The 20,308-nt window shown below is 40.8% G+C and overlaps 1 protein-coding gene across 2 annotated transcripts in view; it reads left to right on the top strand.

The window, feature by feature from the left end:
* Window positions 1-20,308, top strand: part of MICU1 (mitochondrial calcium uptake 1) — a 249,274-nt gene that overhangs the window by 155,837 nt on the left and 73,129 nt on the right. For both annotated transcript variants that reach the window (XM_034662666.1, XM_034662665.1), the window contains one exon: window positions 17,643-17,725. In XM_034662666.1, coding sequence (XP_034518557.1) covers window positions 17,643-17,725 — 83 coding nt within the window. The remainder of the gene's footprint in view (window positions 1-17,642; window positions 17,726-20,308) is intronic.

The following is a 20,308-nucleotide window of genomic DNA, read 5'->3' as shown; positions in this document are numbered from 1 at the left end:
AAAATAAAATAAAATAAAATAAAAAATAGTGAAGCAGGGGCCCCTGGGTGGCTCAGTAGGTTAAGTGTCTGCCTTCTGCTTCTAGCTCAGGTCATGATCTTGGGGTCCTGGTATCGAGCCCCACGTTGGGCTCCCTGCTTGGTGGGGAGCCTGCTTCTGCCTCTACCCCGCATCCTCCCCCACTCATGCTCTCTCTCGCTCGCTCCTTCTCTTTGTCTCTCTCAAATAAATAAATAAAATTTTTAAAATAAAATAATGAAGCAGTTCATGGGGGAGGAAAGCAGCAAAATTACCCAGTCCCTATCTTTATACCATTTAGCAGAAAAAATGTGCCTAGTTGTATCAGACACAGCTGGAGTTCATCATGGAAAGGACTCTAGGAAAAAGACATTGCCCCCATAACTCTCTGTAATTATGGGGATGGGAAGCAGAGAACATCCAAGAGGCTATGTAGCAACAAGGGTATCCTGGTTGACAAAGTGGTCTTGTTAGAAAGAGGGAGCTTCTACTCCATGGGTGATATCAGCCTCTTCTTTCATTGAGCTAATTCAAATCTACAAAGCCAGCTTTGTGCTAAGCTACCAGAGGGATATCTGTATTTGTATCTCCTCACCCTTCATTCCAAAAGACAAAATTGCCTTTCTCCCAATACAACAAATTTAGGCTTTAAAAAATTAAATCTAGGGCACCTGACTGGCTCGGTCAGAGGAGGCATGTGACTCTTGATCTCAGAGTCGTGGGTTCAAGCCCCACATTGGGAATAGAGATTACTAGGAAAGATAATTAATTTAAAAAAAAGTAAATTCTCAGATTAAATGAATTCACACTAAGTCATAGATGACCTATAAATTCCCATAATCTAGAAATATTATCAAGAAGATATTTGTAGGTCCCTAAGATTTCCTAAATGATGGAGTTCATACAGTGAGTGTAGTAGTATGATAAGATCTTTGAAGATAGGAATATGACCTGATGTTGCAGTCCCAGAAACCTCTCTAAAGAAGAACGGAGACCCAGAAGTGGATCCACCAGAGCGAGGGTCCCACTTAGTGATGTCGCAAAGACAAGGAAACAAGAGAACCCAGCCTCCACCCCTCCCGATAAAGATGAACAGTTAGATGGCTATCCACAAACGAAAGCAGTTCTAGGAGTGCTCTGGAGTCTACTTAAGAATCTTCAGCAGGGGTGTCTGGATGGCACAGTTGGTTAAGCATCCATCTCTTGGTTTCAACTCAGGCAGTGATCTCAGGGTCGTAAGATCGAGCCCCACCTTGGGCTCCCTGCTGAGGGCGGAGTCTGCTTGACATTTTCTCTTTCTGTGTCCCTCTCTTTCTGCCCTTCCCGCTCATGCTCTCTCTCTCACTCTTAAATAAATAAATCTTTTTTTCTTTTTTTTTTTTGAAAGATTTTATTCATTTATTTGAGAGAGAGAGTGTGAGAGAGAGAGAGCATGAGGAAGGGAGAGGAGAGAGGGAGAAGCCGACTCCCCACTGAGCAGGGAGCCCGGCGTGGGGCTGAATCATGACCTGAGCCAAAGGCAGACGCTTAACTAACTGAGCCACCCAGATGTCCCTAAAATAAATAATTCTTTAAAAAGAAAAGAAACTTCATCAATACAGTGAAACAAATAATTTGTGAATAACCACACAAAAAGGAAGGAAAAACAGCTCCGTTTGCATGTGCCATCCCATCCCCCAAGTCAGCATTGCTCAGCACCAAGAAGGAGCTCCGCATCTAGAAAGAATTCCCCTCACTGAAAACAGAAGAGTGAAGTGACCAGCCAGTTTCCCCAGCCTTTCAGGGCACTGCACAAAGGACTTGCTTCAGTTTCACCCCACCCGGAGGCCAACAACACTGAGACATACAGAGTTAGTTGGGAACAAGGAAGAAAGTCAGGGAGACCACTATCAGCCACAGTGTGGGAATGACGGGGATTCCCAGTGATCTGCTTTGTGGAAGACCCCAGCAGCTTTTGCCACTGAAGATACCAGTGGCCAGCACAGCTACCACATCCTTCCTGCAGATTACACTGGTTTTCTCCCAAAAAATATTTGTATTCACTGATGCCAGCCACCCTCCCTACCCCATACTCCACTGCAGCCCGGGACCTGCACCAACAGCAAGCTCAAACCTCTGAGGCTGCACAAATGGAAGACTCCAGCCTAGACCCCTACAGCTGATCCCCACCACTGTGCATGCACTCGGGGCTAGCCCCTCCAGCTGTGCTCTCACACACTGCTGATCTCATGCCCTTCACTGGCCTCCATTGTGGTGTTTGCACCTGTGGCAAGATCCTATCACCATGGAAGTACATGCCAGTAGCCAATGTCCCCACAGCTGTTTGTGGGCCCAGATCTGGCCCTGTCTCCTATTACTGGCCTGTACCACTGGGCTCACCTGCAACTAATCCCTCCACGTGTGTACCTGTACACCCATGGGCTGACTCAGGACATTCAGTTCCACTGCTGTTCACCTGTGACAAGATCCAGCAGCCACAGTAGTGCAGGCTAAGAGCCAGGGCCACCACAGCTGCCAATGTGCCCACAGTTGACCCTGGCCTTTGTACCTTGTCCCAGCCCCACCACTATGTGTGTGTTTGCAGCTGGCCCTTACAGCTGAGCATGTGCACCCTACTGGCTCCAGCTACTACCACTGTCTGCCCTGGTTCCTACATGCTAGACCTGGAGGTTCTGCCCAAGGATGCCAGCTGCCAATGTAGCCTCTGCAGATCCCTTGTAGTTCTTGCAAAGGACTACACACTCATCAGTACTATAGGCCCCAGCATCCTGAGCTGATGAGTCACCACCACATCTGGACCCCCTGCACTTGGCACCTCACCACCAGACCCAGGGGTTACAGCACATGCCAGTGTGCCCCACCCTCAGTAAAGGCCTTCCTTCACATAAGTTTGTCCATGAAGTGGAAAAGATAACCACTTCTTCAAATGCACAGACACCTACACAAGGCAACAGGGATTGTGAGGAAGCATGGAATCATGACTTCAAAGAAAAATTCCAGTAACAGACCACAAAGAAATGAAGATACAGGAATTATCTGATAAAGAATTCAAAATAATTGATGTTCTAAATATGCTCAGAGAGCTATAAGAGAACACAGATAAATAACAATATCAGAAAAACAATAGAAGAACAAAATGAGTTCAGCAGATATAAAACATAAAGAACCAAGCAAATTTTGGAGCTTACAACTGTAATGACTGAATTGAAGAATTTGATAGAGAGCTCCAGCAGACTGGACCAAGCAGAAGAATCAGTGAGCTTGAAGACCTCATTTGAAAGTATCCATCAGAGGAAGAAAAAGAAAAAAGAATGAAAGGAAACGAAGAAAACCTACTGGACTTATAGGACATTATTAAGAGAAATAGTTTACACATCACTGGAGTCCCAAAAAGAGAAGAGAGGGAGAAAGGGGTAGAAAGCTTAAAGAAATAATGACTGCGACCTTCCCAAACCTGGGAAGAGATTTAGACATTTAGAGATTTCTCAGAGGAGACAAGCATGTAGCCTAGCTAGATCTTCAAGAAAGTTATGGATTTTAGGGTCTTTAGATAATACCGTCCAGTTGACACATTTTGGCAGCTGTGACTAACAATTCAGAGCCCTTTCAAACAAATAAGAAAACCTGCAGTAGCCAATTAGTTCCCCTCTCTGTTTCCTGCTACATAAAATCTTAATGGTTTGAATTTCAGTTAAGGTATAGTTTTTTATCTCAGTTTCTACTTCTTGATTTTTCTTTTCCTGTTACCTTAATCTTACGTGTTATTGCCAGAAATTTTTGGATGACATCTTACGTGTTATTGCCAGAAATTTTTGGATGACCCTCTTCATAGGTGGCTGCTTTTTTTTTCAGGGTGTCCCAAGAGACCTCTCCATGATTGAGGTCTCCCTCCACTCAGGTGATATGTACAGGGTCTTTGGGAAAAGCCCCTGGGCCTCTGGAGTGTGATACCAGAGCCTTGGCATGTTGGTATACATGACATTGGATAACATCCAAGAAGCGTCCATGGGGTTTAAAGAGCTGATGTACCTTCTCGGGGTTCTTAGGAGACTCTGCCTGGCACCCGATGTTCAGGACATTTATATTTATCTGTTCATTTTTTTTTAGCAACATCACACCAGGGATCAGACCCCTAATATCTCATTGGGTCAGTGAATGAAGAGCAACAGTAGGAAGTGAAGTAGTAATGCAAAGACCATAGGCCCGTTGTACTTTTCCTCTGCTTGTGCCACTGGTTTTCATTTGCAAGGCTATTTCACTCTTCTGGGAAAGGACATATAGTCCCGTTGTGGCCCACCGGCTCCCTGGCTAAAGGTGGAGGTCTCCCATCCTCAACTAATGGCAATCTTTGCCTTGTGCCTTTAGCCTAGAGCCTCTCCTCGGGCAGTGACCAAAAACCTTGCCATCCAATCAACTCTCCTTAACTTGCCTTGGCCTTGAGGCTCAGAGTACCCTGATGCTCACTGATAGTTAAGGCCCTTGTCATTAGTAGGCTAATAGTCTTGTTAGACCAGATGGCTTTGATCATGCTGCTCTAGGGACATAGTTGGATTATTACAGCAGCCGTGAAGTTTTTGAGTTGGCTACCCCAGGCAACACAGGACTGAAGGCAATAGGAAAAAGCACGTGGTAGCACATGACAGACCGGCCCCCTGCCCCGCCCCCAGCAAGCAGTACTCATTTCTCAGGTGGTGTTACCTACTGAGGTAGGTAGGTAGTAAGCACGTTGCAGGTAAAGGGCATTCTGCTCAGTTAACTGCACAGACAATCGTGCATTTCTGCTGCCTGTTGTTTTGCTCAGACCTTAGCTTCGGCATTATAGAAAGTAACTCAGTTACCTAGAAATGTCGTGGGGGCACTCTTCTGGGCCCCGGTGAGCTTCCCACAGGCATCTCCTCTTTCCAAAACAGTGTTATGACTAGACCAACCCTGTGGTTCTTATAATAATTGCAAGATGCCCTTCAGCAACAACCATCAGGAAACTTTGAAAAAATAAAGGTTTATTACTTAAAAGACCTGGAAATTACACACTGGCCTGGGGTTCTGCTTTTATTGGACTTGAATGTGGGGGCCTAGGGTTTCACAGGCTTACTATTCATTGGTAAATTTAAAACATAAGAGCCAGGGGGCGCCTGGGTGGCTCAGTGGGTTAAGCGGCTCCCTCTGGCTAGGGTCATGATCTCAGGGTCCTGGGATTGAGCCCCATGTTGGTTTCCCTGTTCGGTGGGGAGCCTGCTTCTCCCTCTGCCCCTCCACCTTGTCCTGCTTGTGCTCACTCACTCACTCTCTCTCTCTCGTAAATAAATGATAAAATCTTTTGAAATTTTTTTAATTGAAAATCAATCAATCAATAAGAGCCAGAATTTTAAAGTGTGGGGAAAAGACAAGTGGTCCAAATGCTTAGTATCAAAATCACCCACAATCTCTAAAACAAAGGAGCCTCAGGGCAGAGAAGTGGCCCACCTCTGTCTAGTCATGTATCTGGCAATATAGCTATTTGAGATAGCCCTCTTTGAAGTGCATGCCTTGGCCACCAAAGCTTAACACACTTGCATTACAAAAAAGAAAACTGTCAGAGCTTATAATACAGGTACCATTTGAATTAAATTATAAGTGTGTGTATCTCCGGGAGTGGGGGCAACATGACTTTTATCCAGGATGAAGTCATCCATTTCTTTTGATGTTTTCTATTAGAAATTGAGAAATTTAGCTTCCTTTCACTTTCTTCTCTCTACTCATTTTTTACAATTTTAATAATCTGGCATTTTTTTATTCCATGTTATTTCTTTAAATGACTTTACATATTTTCTCTTTCAGGGATATTTCTTACACTTCATTATTACATATTTTACATTTGGGCAGAATAGCCAAGAGTGCGTGCACTAATGCCCTGCCTGGTTTTGAATTCTTGCTCTGTGACCCTAGACACACTGTACCTTAGTTTACTCTTCATTAACAAGGGATGAGTATAATAGTACAATGTCACAGAGCACTTGGGAGGATTAAATAATTCATATAAAGTGCCTATACATAATAAATGACATTTAATAAATGTCATGCCAGTTGCCATGATTATTATTGTATTAATAACCGTTATTTAAGCTTAACTCTGTTACACTGATTTTATTACTCAATTTATTGCTCACTTCTTAATTGATTTCATCTTCCCTGTCTTCATTTCTTTGATTGATTTTTGTTGTTGGCTAAAGAATTTCCTCAACTGGGAATTGCAGACTTTTTCTTAAAGGGCATGATAGATATTTTAGGCTTGTTGGCCATGACAACTACTACTACTAAACCACTAAGGTCTCCGTTGCTACTATTCAGCTCTGCCCTTGTAGCTCCAAAGCAGCCATAGACAGTGCATAAACCAATGGCTAGCCAGGAGGGCATAATTTACTAACACTTGCTCAAGATTTCTGTTTCTATTTTTTGTGTAATCTTATTAAGGTATGTGGATTATACAGTTTCAAGGCCCTTGCATGTCTGAGAATATCTTTGGTCACTAATGTAGGTAAATATGACTTCACGTGTATGTAACTCTTGGATGACAGCTGTTTTCTGTCACGATTTTATAGAACTTGCTCTGTAGTGTTCAAATGTTGCAGACAATTACAATACAACCTAATACTTCTTTTTTTATGATAACTAATGTTTTTTTCCTCCTGGATGGCTGAGGATTTCTGTTTTCTTTATCCTTGGCATTTGTCATTTCACCAGGGGAACTACTTTTCTATTCGTGTTAAAACAACAAGGCTAAGGAGAACTAGATTGATAGACCATGAACTTTGGCTATTTCAGATTGCCTTATTGTCTGTTTTCATCCACTAAGGACATTTTCTGTATATATAGTATTCCAAAAGTTAGCAATGAAAATTTTTTATTTTATCATTTTGAATTGCATATGATGTGATATGGTATTTTAAGTGGCAGAATGTTCACTATTTTGTATTATATACTTCAGTTCCTGTTTAATGGAAGCATACAGCTGTATAACCACAGAAAACATATTCAGGAGGGGCACCTGGGTGGTTCAGTCAGTTAAGCGTCTGCCTCTTGGTTTTGGCTCAGGTCATGATCTCAGGGTCATGAGATTGAGGCCCACATCCAGCTCTGTGCTCAGCAGAGAGTCTACTTGAGATTCCCTCTCACTCTCCCACTCCCCCCCCACTCTCAATTAAATAAATAGATAAAATATTTTTTTTAAAAAAGAAAACATTCAGGAAACAGCCTAATTAAATTACTCTTGTTTGAGCATATTAAATCACGAAATGATAAGGAACTAAAATTTATAGTAGAGTCAAAGTCATACAGTTTTTTAAATTGTAATTCTAGCACAACCCACAGACAAACCCTTGATTTTAACTTTCATAACACAGTATCTGTGTTATTTCACAGTAACTGGTTACGAACCAGTTATATTAAATAATAATATTTATATATTAATATTAAAATATTAAATTTGCCATTCCGTATCTTATATTTCAAGAATAATTGTTTGCCCGATTTCAGAGCAGAATGTTGTAGTTATTCTCATCAACTCTATTGACTTCAGATGGCAAGACTTATAGTGGATATTTTGGTCAGCAGATAATTCTATAAGACAAAGACGAGGGGAAGCCTGACAGTGGGACTTCTGAGTTGAAGCAGAAAGTGTAATAGTTAAATTTTTGAGCCACTGATACTCTCGTTATGCCCTGCTTCATAAATATGCCTTTATACTCAGTTAACTGTGTATAAAAATTAAATGTAAAATACATAACTTTATAAAAAGAAGTTTTTCTTGACTTTATACTTATCTCTTGTCATTCTTCAATTCTTTATATTTTTCAAATATTTGCAGCCTTTTTTATTAGCTATAATGTTAACATGACAGTTGTCATGAAAACTTAGAAAATGCTGAAAAAGCTAACATTATCATATTTACTTCCTGTAAAATACTTACTAAGAGAAATGAAATCAGACAAGGCAACTTACTGATGAAAAAAAATCAGTCTGCTGCTGCTTAAGTGTGTTTAAAATAATTCTTAGGATATTTTCATTTTGTATAGCACCCTTATTCTAAAGCTAAGTCATCCCAAGGAAATCCTACACTATATTGTGCTATGGGAACTTTTCCCCACTCCTCTGTATAAAAGACAGATTTCTTTCAGACTGCATATAACCATCATACCTAGAAGAATTCAGGGAGGGGATACTGTTTTGAAATCCAGTCTTACAGATTTTTCTCCCCTCTTTCCCCAAGCCTAATATTATATAGAAAGCAAGACACTAAGCCTTCATATAAGAGGAATGCTAGTATGTTAATCAGCAAAGAAGCAATCCTGTTGTTTCTAGAAAGAATAAGTCATTCCAGAATTAACTACAGTTAGGATATTCTGCATTCATATGAGACATTGGCCATCTGAGATACCCCAGGGGAGGACTGTTGAGTGCTGAATTCTGGAAGCTAGTTCTGAAAAACCCTAAAAGAGACATGATAATACGTTTTTACGTTTTCAGAAGGTCATGATTGAGACGAGGAAGCAGATTTATGTTTTTATCTCTGTAGAAAATTAAGCCAGGACAGTTTGTAGGAGCTACACAAAATTAGATTTGTATTCTGTATGAGAAGAAAAGCTCAATACAGCCAACAATGGTTAGACTTCAGAAGTGGTGACCTTTGGACAGTAGATAGAGGTTAAGATGGCGGAGGAGTAGGGGACACCTTTTTCAGCCGGTCCCCTGAGTTGAGCTGGATAGGTACCAGACCAGCAGGAATATCCACGGAATCAGCCTGAGACGCAGGAAGATACATCTGGATCTCTACAAATGAACATCTCCAGCGCTGAGTATCGAGGTACGAAGCGGGGAGCCGTGAAACCGCGCACAGATATCGGAAGCTAAACAGAAGGGGGAGGGAGCCGCCGTGTCAGGGCGCCGGGAAGCGGTAGCCACCTGCAAGGGGGAGCGGACAGACCGCGGACCCGCACGCTTGAGACAGCAGGCTGAGAAGGGAGCTCCGGGAGCGCACGCGGGACGGCTGGCGGTTGGCGGGCCACCTGCACGGGGGAGCAGGCGGACTCGCGGACGGCACCCGCGAGACAACAGACTTAGAACGCGAGCTCCAGGAGCGCGCGCGCAGGGCGGCTGGCGGGCCACCTGCACCGGGGAGCGGGCGGACCGCGGACCCGCACTCTGGAAACGGCAGACTGAGTCCGTGAGCCGGGAGCGTGCACCACCAAGCATCTCACGGAGCTCCGGAGCTCCGGTGTGCTCACTGGATCGAGGCTGAGACCGGGAGCTCCGGGAGCGTCCGCGGGGCGGCTGGCGGCTGGAGGGCCACCTGCACGGGGGAGCAGGCGGACTCGCGGTCAGCACCCGTGAGACACCAGACTGAGACGGGGAGCTCCGGGAGCCCGCGCGGGGCGGCTGGCGGCGGGCGGGGTTGGAAACACAAAGGACAGAGACGTGCCGGCCCTGGAAGTGAGGGCTGGGACGCCGGGTGTGGGGCGCACAGCCCGGGATGCTGCAGGGTTGAGCAGCACCAACAGAAACAGAGTTAAAGTGGCCAGAACATCAGTGGAGAACGATCCGCGATCCCTCTGTTCTGAGACAGAGGCTGAATTTCAGCCGCTGCTGCTCTCTCAGAAGAGGCATAGCAAACCGCCAGGGAAAGCCGCCAGAGAACAAAAGCCCGGAAATACCGGCTCACAGGGTGCCCATCCCCATCCCCCCTCGCAAGGGACACAGAGACTCTACCCAAACAGGGTTTTCTGAGTACCTGCAGGCAGGCCCCTCCCCCAGAAGGCAGGCTGAAAAATCAAGAAGCCCACAACCCGGAGCGCCTGAGTGGCGCAGTCACCAAGCACCTGTCTTCGGATTAGGGTGTGATCACAACGCTCCGTAAGGAGTCCTTCATCGGGCTTCTCCACCGGGAACCTGCTTCTTCCTCTCCCACTCCTCTGCTTGGGTTCCCTTTCTTGCTGACTGTCTCTCTCTCTCTCAAATAAATAAATAAACTCTTTAAGGAAGAAGCCCACATCCCTAAGATCTCTATAAAACAAGGGCGCACGGCCTGGGTCCCAGTCAACACTTGGGCTCTGGACAACCCTGCAATCTCTCTTCATCAGAATGACGAGAAGGAGAAGTCCCCCCCAGCAAAGAAAAGATAATGAGTCTGTGGCCTCTGCCACAGAATTGGCCTCGGCCACAGAATTAATACATATGGATGTATCCCAATTATCAGAAATGGAATTCAGAGCAACAATGGTCAAGATGATGAGTAAACTTGAAAAAAGCATCAGAGAAAGCGTTGCTGAGAATATAGAATCCCTAAGGGCAGAAATGAGAGCGAATCTGACAGAAATTAAAAATTCTATGAGCCAAATGCAGTCAAAACTAGAGGCTCTGACGGCCAGGGTCACCGAGGCAGAGGAACGCGTTAGCGAATTGGAGGATGGGTTAGTAGAAGAAAAAACGAAAATAGAAGCTGGTCTTAAAAAAATCCACGCCCACGAATGTAGATTACGGGAGATTACTGACTCTATGAAACGATCCAATGTCAGAATCATCGGCATCCCTGAAGGGGTGGAGAAAAACAGAGGTCTAGAAGAGATATTTGAACAAATTGTAGCTGAAAACTTCCCTAATCTAGCAAGGGAAACAAGCATTCGTGTCCAAGAGGCAGAGAGGACCCCATCCAAGCTCAACCAGGACAAACCTACGCCACGGCATGTCATAGTGCAATTCGCAAATATTAGATCCAAGGATACAGTATTGAAAGCGGCCAGGGCAAAGAAATTTCTCACGTACCAAGGCAAAGGTATCAGGATTACGTCAGACCTGTCTACAGAGACCTGGAATGAGAGAAAGGCTTGGGGGGGCATTTTTAAAGCTCTTTCAGAGAAAAACATGCAGCCAAGGATCCTTTATCCAGCAAAGCTGTCATTCAGAATTGATGGAGAAATAAAGACGTTCCAAAATCGCCAATCATTAACCAATTTCGTAACCACGAAACCAGCCCTACAGGAGATATTAAGGGGGGCTCTATAAAGGTAAAAAGGCCCCAAGAGTGATACAGAGCAGCAAGTCACAACCGATACAAAGACTTTAAAGAGAAATGGCATCATTAAAATCATATCTGTCAATAATCTCTATCAATCTAAATGGCTTAAACTCTCCCATAAAACGCCACAGGGTTGCAGATTGGATAAAAAGACATGACCCATCCATTTGCTGTCTACAAGAGACTCATTTTGAACCCAAAGATGCATTCAGACTTAGAGTAAGGGGATGGAGTACCATCTTCCACGCAAATGGACCTCAAAAGAAAGCTGGAGTAGCAATTCTCATATCAGATAGACTGGATTTTAAACTAGAGGCCATAGAGAGAGATACAGAAGGGCACTATATTATTCTTAAAGGAAGTATTCAACAAGTGGATATGACAATTATTAATATATATGCCCCCAACAGGGGAGCAGCAAGATACACAAGCCAACTCTTAACCAAAATAAAGAGACATATAGATAAGAACACAGTAATAGTAGGGGACCTCAACACCCCACTATCAGAAATAGACAGAACACCCTGGCAAAAACTAAGCAAAGAATCAAAGGCTTTGAATGCCATACTCGACGAGTTGGACCTCATAGATATATATAGAACACTACACCCCAGAACCAAAGAATACTCATTCTATTCAAATGCCCATGGAACATTCTCAAGAATAGATCATGCTCTGGGACACAAAACAGGTCTCAGCCAATACCAAAAGATTGAAATTATCCCCTGCATATTCTCAGACCACAACGCTCTGAAATTGGAACTCAACCACAAGGAAAAACCTGGAAGAAACTCAAACACTTGGAGGCTAAGAACCATCCTGCTCAAGAATGACTCGATAAACCAGGAAATCAAAAAACAAATTAAACAATTTATGGAGACCAACGAGAATGAATACACAACGGTCCAAAACCTATGGGATACTGCAAAGGCAGTCCTAAGGGGGAAATACATAGCCATCCAAGCCTCACTCAAAAGAATAGAAAAATCTAAAATGCAGTTTCTATATTCTCACCTCAAGAAACTGGAACAGCAACAGAGGGACAGGCCTAACCCACTGACAAGGAAGGAGTTGACCAAGATTAGAGCAGAAATCAATGAATTAGAGACCAGAACCACAGTAGAGCAGATCAACAGGACTAGAAGCTGGTTCTTTGAGAGAATCCATAAAATTGATAGACCACTGGCAAAACTTGTCCAAAAACAAAGAGAAAGGACTGAGATTATTAAAATTATGACTGAAAAGGGAGAGGTCACGACCAGCACCATTGAAATTGCAAGGATTATTAGAAACTTTTATCAACAGCTATATGCCAAAAAACTAAACAATCTGGAAGAGATGGAGGCCTTCCTGGAAACCTATAAACTACCAAGACTGAAACAGGAAGAAATAGATTTCTTAAATAGGCCAATTAACTATGAAGAAATTGAGTCAGTGATAAACAACCTTCCAAATAATAAAACTCCAGGCCCAGACGGTTTTCCTGGGGAATTCTACCAAACATTCAAAGAAGAAATAATACCTATTCTCCTAAAGCTATTTCAAAAAATAGAAACAGAAGGAAAGCTACCAGAAGTGGTGACCTTTGTCTCTCAGAAATAATCAGAGGCCATGTGATCATCCTTACAAATTCAGTAGGCAAGTTCCTCATTAAATAGAGGTTCACCATAATCTAAAGGTTTTTTTTTCTAACTCAGAGTTCTCTGATATTGCATATTAATTACCTAATTTATCCTATAACATCATTTTTAAAACAAGAATAGTGCAGGTAGGAATTCTGTGGTAGAGAATCAAACCAACAGGAAATAAGAATCTAACCTATTCGTGTTTTTGTTTATTCCATCAGAACTACCAAAAAAGATTTTAAGGCATAATGACTCATGTGGGAAGAGCCAGAATTAGAGCCCTAGTCTTGTGCCTTTTCTATTAAAAAACAGTAAAGTGAAACAGTCATGAAAGTCTTGAGACAGCTAGTGTCGTTGCTGTCTGATTATTTGACTTACTACACATAGACAAAGATGCTTTTTTTCTTGTTACTAAAATGAAGCAGAAAAATCTGTTGTGCTTCCAGGAACAATCTAGAGTCGTTATTGTTATCAGTATTGTTAGTGATAGAATAATATAAACACAGATTCTTAACTAGAACAGACCTAATGCATCTCCATTTCCTAGTAGCAACGATTGTCATGGAATTCTGAGTAAAAGATGTAAAGTAATGAACTCTGTATAGACTCTTACTGTTTTAATCAGTTCCAACATATGCTATCATTTTGGAAATCATTGTACAGGAGGTAGATTATGTTGTTAACACAGTGGGGGAAAACTTCACTCTGTAAGTAGCCTTGGATTCAAAAGAATTCCTCTCTCAGTTCTTTTCTGTTTAAATAGGTTGTGAGTAAGCAGAAATCCTGGACACCTTAAAGCTTTCCAACAGCTAGATTTAAAAATTACACTGAGGGACATCTGGGTGGCTCAGCTGGTTGAGCATCCAACTCTTGTTTCTGTGTTTTCTTTTAGGAGTTTTATGGCTTTAGGTCTTACATTTAGGTCTTTAATCCATTTTGAGTTGATTTTGTTTATGGTGTAAGAAAGTGGTCCAGTTTCGGGGCAACTGGGTAGCTCAGATGGTTAAGCGTCTGCGTTTGGCTCAGGAAATGATCTCCAAGTCCTGGGATCGAGCCCCACCTCAGGCTCCATGCTCAGCAGAGAGTCTGCTTCAGGATTCTCTCCATCTGGCCCTTCCCCTGCTCTCTCCCTCTCTCTCAGATAAATAAATAAATCTTTGAAGAAAAAAAAATATGTATATATATGTATATTACTCTGAAGCCTACATTTAAAGGGAGCCAGGGAAGAACAAGAGAACATGATCAGCAGATGAAGACTGAATAGGCTGAGAGAACTACTCCTGGAAGGACCTTTCTTGATTGACTGGTGAGGCCTAACTGAGAGCGTGCAAGGCTGCTGCCCTCACTTGCCTTATCCTGACCTGCGTGCATAGAAGCTCAGCGTCTAGAATAGTGTCAGTGCATATACTTTAATGAACACTCTGCGTAGCTCCATATAGAGCAAATACTGTGTTTGAAAGTAAGCCAGGCTCAAGAGATACAGAAAGCTCAAGAAGTACAGGATGTGCTTTGTTTGGTAAAATGAATTTAACCTTAGTTGTAGGAGGACATACAAACTATGATTTGCTAAAATAACTCATTCAGTCATTTAAATGAAGACTGTGCCTTCACAAAACTCACAAGACAGTAAGAATAAAATATGATGATAAAGCTAAAATTTTAAGCACTCTGTGCACCCTCTTTAATCAGTAGAGATAGGGAATGGGAATGCTGCTTTAATTCTCGAGCTTTAATTCAACATACTGACTGGCTCTTGCCAAATTTATCCCTGTTTCTGTTCATTAGGACTGTATTCCTCCTGATACCATTTCCTCTGTCACTGCTTCCTTTCTCCTTCCTTTTACCTTAAATACTGGCTTCCAGCTGCACTTTACCCTTTCCTCCACCTTCTCCTCAACCCTCACTTCTCTCTGGGCTCCCTCACTTCAGGCTCTGTGTGCCAGCAACTGCCAGCTTTCACCTCTCACCTTTCTTGTCTAACCTGTAGACCTATGTTTCCCACTGTCTTAGCGTTTTCATCTGAACAGGCTGTGGACCCCTTGAATTCAGGTCTCTTATTCCTCAAACCTTTTACATCTGTTTTAGCTCTCGGTTTATGCCATTCAAGCTATCCAGTAGCCTAAGGCAGTCATGCTGTCAGCCTTTTTTACTCTCTTCACAGCTAATTAATCATTAAGTTGCATAATGCTGCCTCCTTATTTCAAATTTGTTTCTTCCTCTCCATTACAACTGCCATCACCTCATTCACATTTTCAACCTTTAAAAGAGCTTCCGTGATCTTCTCTGAAGCTGGTTCTTCTTTTCCAACTCATTCTTCAATTCACGCTGTGGCCAGAGAAATCATTTATAAATGCCAGTTTGATGGTATTATTCCCCCACTGAAAACTTTGAGCAGCTCCATATTTTCTGCAGTTGTTACAATCTCAGGTATCTACAAGGAATAGACAGGTAATGTATTTGAATGAAGTGGGCCAAGTGCAAGACAATAGGGGAGAATAGGAGAATGCATTCCTGCCTAAAGCAATGCATATTCAAAAATTTTAAAAAGCAGGTAACAAACCTGAGAATCTTATGTTGCATATGGGTTTCCAGTTAGTGCAGCCAAGTCTAACGTAGGAACATGGCATATGCAATGTTTCTCTTATGTCAAGTATGTCCTTGAAATGAACAGCTTGGAACTCAGCTATTGCAGAGACTGATGTAATCAGTGAGTCATGTTTTGTTTTTGCTTTTTGTTTTTCTAGGTTAAAACATACCAGAATAGAGTATGTGTTTATTATTGTTCAGAACCACTGTCTTCCTATTGGATGCCATGGAGCATAATGAAAAAGTTTATTGCCTTTGGAGTCAGCATTGACCTAGGTTCATTTCTGCCACATATTAGCTCTGCAATTTTGAGCTAGTCGTTTATGGCTTTGAACCCCAATTTCCTACTCTGCTTAAAAAATAGAGAAATAAAATCTTTCAGGGTTAAACATACAAAATCAGATAATTATCAAGCTTTAAATTATCGAGCTCAATGCTTGGCATAGTAACTCTTCAGTAAAAGCACCCAGACAAGTAGGAAAAATTTAAGAAGTGACAATAAATATACAAAAATCTAATCCCCCAGCTGTATCCTTTGCAACAATTGTACTTGTGACCTAGAGAATTGCAAGCCTGTTGGAAGCCATTATCAAGTGAGGCAGGGAATTGGAAGCTGACAAGGACATGATTCACCCAGGCAACTAAAAACCAGGAGCTCACCAAGCTAGCTAGCTGGCTAGCTAGCTGAAAATGAAATTTGACCTTGCAAGATATAACTATTAAATTCATGAGCAAGATGGGAATGTGGATTCTCTGTAACTGTGCATAATCCAGTTGAGCTATTTGCCTGCTAAAATAAAACACTAATACTCTTCAGATGAATATAACAAAATCTAAGGTCAATAACATGTCATTCATAATATCTAGACAAAAATCCAAAATTACTTAACATATGAAGAAATGGGAAAACTTGGCTCATCCTCAAGAGAAAAAGGCAATTAAAGGAGATCAATCCCAAGATGACCCAGATATTGGAAATTAGTAGACAAGAACTTAAAATAGTTGAATAATTTCAAGAGTGTAATATATACTNATTTCAAGAGTGTAATGTATACTTGTGAATAAGGAAAAGGCAGGATATTTCAGGTGAGAAAGAAAACTATAAAAAAATGAAATGGAAGTTCTAGTTCTTTAATTTTTTTGTCTACATATAATCTTTAAATTTTTAAATAAAAGTTATGTTAATGGAAAATTTAATTCAGTAGTATTAGTATATATAGGATATTTTATTTTGGTTTATTCTCCACATCTATATAAATTTGAAGTACCAAAGGAAGGAAGTAAATAACTTTGTTTTCTTTACCAGAACATTTAGTATGGTAAGGAAGAAGGGACATTACATTTTATTCTACTGTACAAGTATAGTAATTATATTTGTATTTTACTGATTTATCTAGGAACTCAGAAACATCTTGAAGAGTTTTTACCATTGAGTTAAGGGAAAGAAAATATATACACCCATCTTCTCAAGCTTTGCATTTTTCACTTTATTTTTAAAGTCAGCTTTATTTTAGCATTTGCATATACTTTGCTCAGTAATTTCGTACCCAGCTGACATGGTTGAAATAGGGAGCTGGGTAGCTACCAGTATGCTTTTCTGCCTATAGATCGTAACATGATGGCTGAATGACATCTGCTGAACTCCTGATTGCACTTAAAATGGAGAGACTAGAAAGACCAAAGTAGAAATCTAGCCGGGTTTTTTTTTTTTTTTTTTAAGATTTATAGAAAGAGGGAGCGTGCATACGTGTGTGTGGGGGGGGTGTGTCTGTGAGTGGAGGAAGGGGCAGAAGGAGAGGGAGAGAAGCAGACTCCCTGCTGAGCCTGGAGCCCCATGCAGGCCAATCCCCCAACCCAGAAATCACAATCTGAGCCGAAACCCAAGAGCCAGGCGCTTAACCAACTGAGCCATCAAGGTGTCCCCAAATCTAGCTGGTTTAAAAAGGCGAGACAAAGACTTAGAGTTTCAGCCTCTTTGCAGCAGTGTGTCTCACCCCAAGCCGACTTTCATGCCTAGATAAATAATGCTGTATTTAAGTAACAGAGAAACATTAATATGATACAGTTAAGAGGATGATTTCTAACAAAGCAAAGCTGAAGTATTTAGGAGATTAGTGTTGAAACTCAAGAGACAAGTGCTATCTTTACTGGCCATGGTCAAGTTTCTCTTTTGATTTTAAGGAGTTTTGCTACAAATTGATCTGGATAAATATGGTGGCATTCTGTGACTTGATAATACTTTGTTTAACCATCTGTTTTTCTTAAAGAAATGATTTTTTATTTTTAGTCAATGCCTTCTAAATACTTTTCTTTCTCCCCCCTCCCTCTTCTCCTCCTTCCCTCCTATCCTTCCTTTCTGCTTGCAGCTCCTCAGAGAAATTTTGAAATCGCCTTCAAGATGTTTGACTTGAATGGAGATGGAGAAGTAGACATGGAAGAGTTTGAACAGGCAAGTTGTCCTGGAAAGTTCCTATAAGTACATTAATATTTAATACATTTTCATGTGCCTTGGAGTTATTTTGGTCCTGGTCAGCATACTCAGATGATACCTAATTTTTGAAGTGCCTAATGTGTCATTTTAAAAAAATCATCCTCACTTAACAAGTGGGTTTTGTTTGTTTGTTTTTACTCTAAGTGTAAGGAATTATTTGAGCATATGATTAAGGTCAAAGTTCTTCTGATTCCCCAACATGGATTAGACTATGATGCTGAGAGGAAAAATTACAGCTGTTCAATCATGTGTTTAGTTGATGTTTGTTAAACAGCTCCTTTGTGCCAGGTAGTTCCAGAATATAAGGATGTTCTGAAAGGATTTCTATAAGAAAGGAAAAAATATACCGTGCCTTTGACTGTAGCAGGTCCAAGCCATAGATGTATACAGTTTCTGATGAATCCTAGAAAGAGATTACATTTCCATAAAACTTCTAGCATTGGTGGGCCATGATATTCCTTTAGATACAATGATTATGATTGTCAGAATGGCTTCAAAACAAAACAAAAAATACATATATATGGGTATGTGGGAGAAGGCATTTTGTATTTAAAATAAGGAATGTGGCAAAAAGGAAATGGGAGAAAGTATGAGGTACAGTATATCTTTAAATAAGAAATTCACAGAGATAAATATTTTTAAATACCTGGAGACATTTATTCAAATCTGCACCCTGTGTCCATCTAATACTTTCACTTTTCCGTAATCCTGCACTTTACTGGTATTGCCAGGTGGCCTCAAATGATTATACATAGAACTAACTTATTTTGGTATTTTTAAAATTTTATTTGGGGGAAATCAGGATAATTTTATTTTCATTTGTGCTTTAGTTGAGAAACACTGAATCTCCTCCCCTCTGCCCCCCGTTTTTCTTTTTTTTTTTTTTAAGTTTTTATTTTAATTCCAGTTAACATACAATGTGATTTAATCTCGGTGTACAGTATAGTGATTCAACACTTCATATGTCACCCTGTGTTCATCACAAGTGCATCTTTAATCCCCATCACATATTCAACCCATCCTTGGGTTTTATTTTATATAAAATTAATTTTATTTTTATTAAGATATTATTGACATAACATTGTATTAGTTTTAGGTGTACAATATAATGATTTGATCTGTGTATATATTGCAAAGTGATTACCACAAAAGTTTAATTAACATCCATCACCACACAGTTACAGTTTTTTTTCTTGTGATGAGAATTTTTAAGATCTACTCTCTTAACTTTCAAATTTACAATACAATACAGTGAACTGTGATCACTATGCTGTACATTACATCCCTGGGACTTATTTATTTTATTTATCATATAACTAGAAGTTTTTACCTTTAGACCACCTTCACCCATGGGGACCCCCTACCTCTGTCAACCAACAATCTCTTCTCTGTATCTATGAATTTGGCCTTTTTAAAAAAATTCCATATATGAGTGAAATCATACAGTGTTTGTCTTTCTCTGTCTGACTTATTTCATGTAGCATAATGCCCTCAAGCTCCATCCATGTTATCACAAATGGCAGAATTGTCTTCTTTTTTATGGCTGAATAATACTCCATTATATATCTATAGATATTCCAGTATATCTCTATAGACAGATAAATATCACATTTTCTTTATCCATCCATCCATTGGTGGACACGGACGTTGTTCCCATGTGTTGGCTATTGTAAATAATGTTGCAGTGAACACGGATGGGTGCAGGTATCTCTTTGAGATAGTGATTTTGTTTCCTTCGTATAAATACCCAGAAATTAAATTGCTGGATCATATGGTAGCTCTATTTTTAATTTTAAGGGGAAGCTCCATACTGTTTTCCATAGTGGCTGCATCAATTTACATTCCCAACAATAGTGCACAAGGGTTCCCTTTTCTCCACATCCTAGCCAACACTTGTTATTTTTTTGTCCTTTTGATCGTAGCCATTCTAACAGGTGTGAGGTGTTATCTCATTATAGTTTTGATTTCCATTTTCCCGATGATGAGTGATATTGAGCACTTCCCATGTACCTGCTGGCCATTCTGTATGTCTTCTTTGGAAAAATGTCTATTCAAATCCTCTGCCCATTTTTTAATGAGATTGTTTGGATTTTGTTATTGAGTTATATGAGTTCTTTAATATTTTGAATATTAACCCTTTATCAGTTATATGATTTGCAAATATTTTCTCTAATTTGGTGGGTTGCCTTTTCATTTTGTGGATAATTTCCTTTGCCATTCAGAAGCTTTTTAGTTCGTCATCCTGCTTGTTTATATTTGCATTTGCTTTTGTGTCAAATCCAAAAAGTCGTCACCAAGACTAATGTCAGGGAGTTTACCACCTAGGTTTTCTTCCAGGAATTTTATGGTTTGAAGTCTTAGATTCAACTCTTTAACCCACATTGAATTAACTTGTATAGGGTATGAGATAGTGGTCCAGTTTTATTCTTTGCATGTGGCTGTCCAGTTTTCTCAACATCATTTATTGACGAGACTGGCTGTTCTCCATTGTATATTCTTGGCTCTTTTGTCATAAACTAATTGACCATATATGTGTGGGTT

Source organism: Ailuropoda melanoleuca, chromosome 6, assembly GCF_002007445.2.
Source record: "Ailuropoda melanoleuca isolate Jingjing chromosome 6, ASM200744v2, whole genome shotgun sequence".
Lineage (NCBI taxonomy): Eukaryota > Metazoa > Chordata > Mammalia > Carnivora > Ursidae > Ailuropoda > Ailuropoda melanoleuca.
Note: the sequence above shows the minus strand (reverse complement) of the source record. Positions and strands in the feature narration are given on the sequence as shown.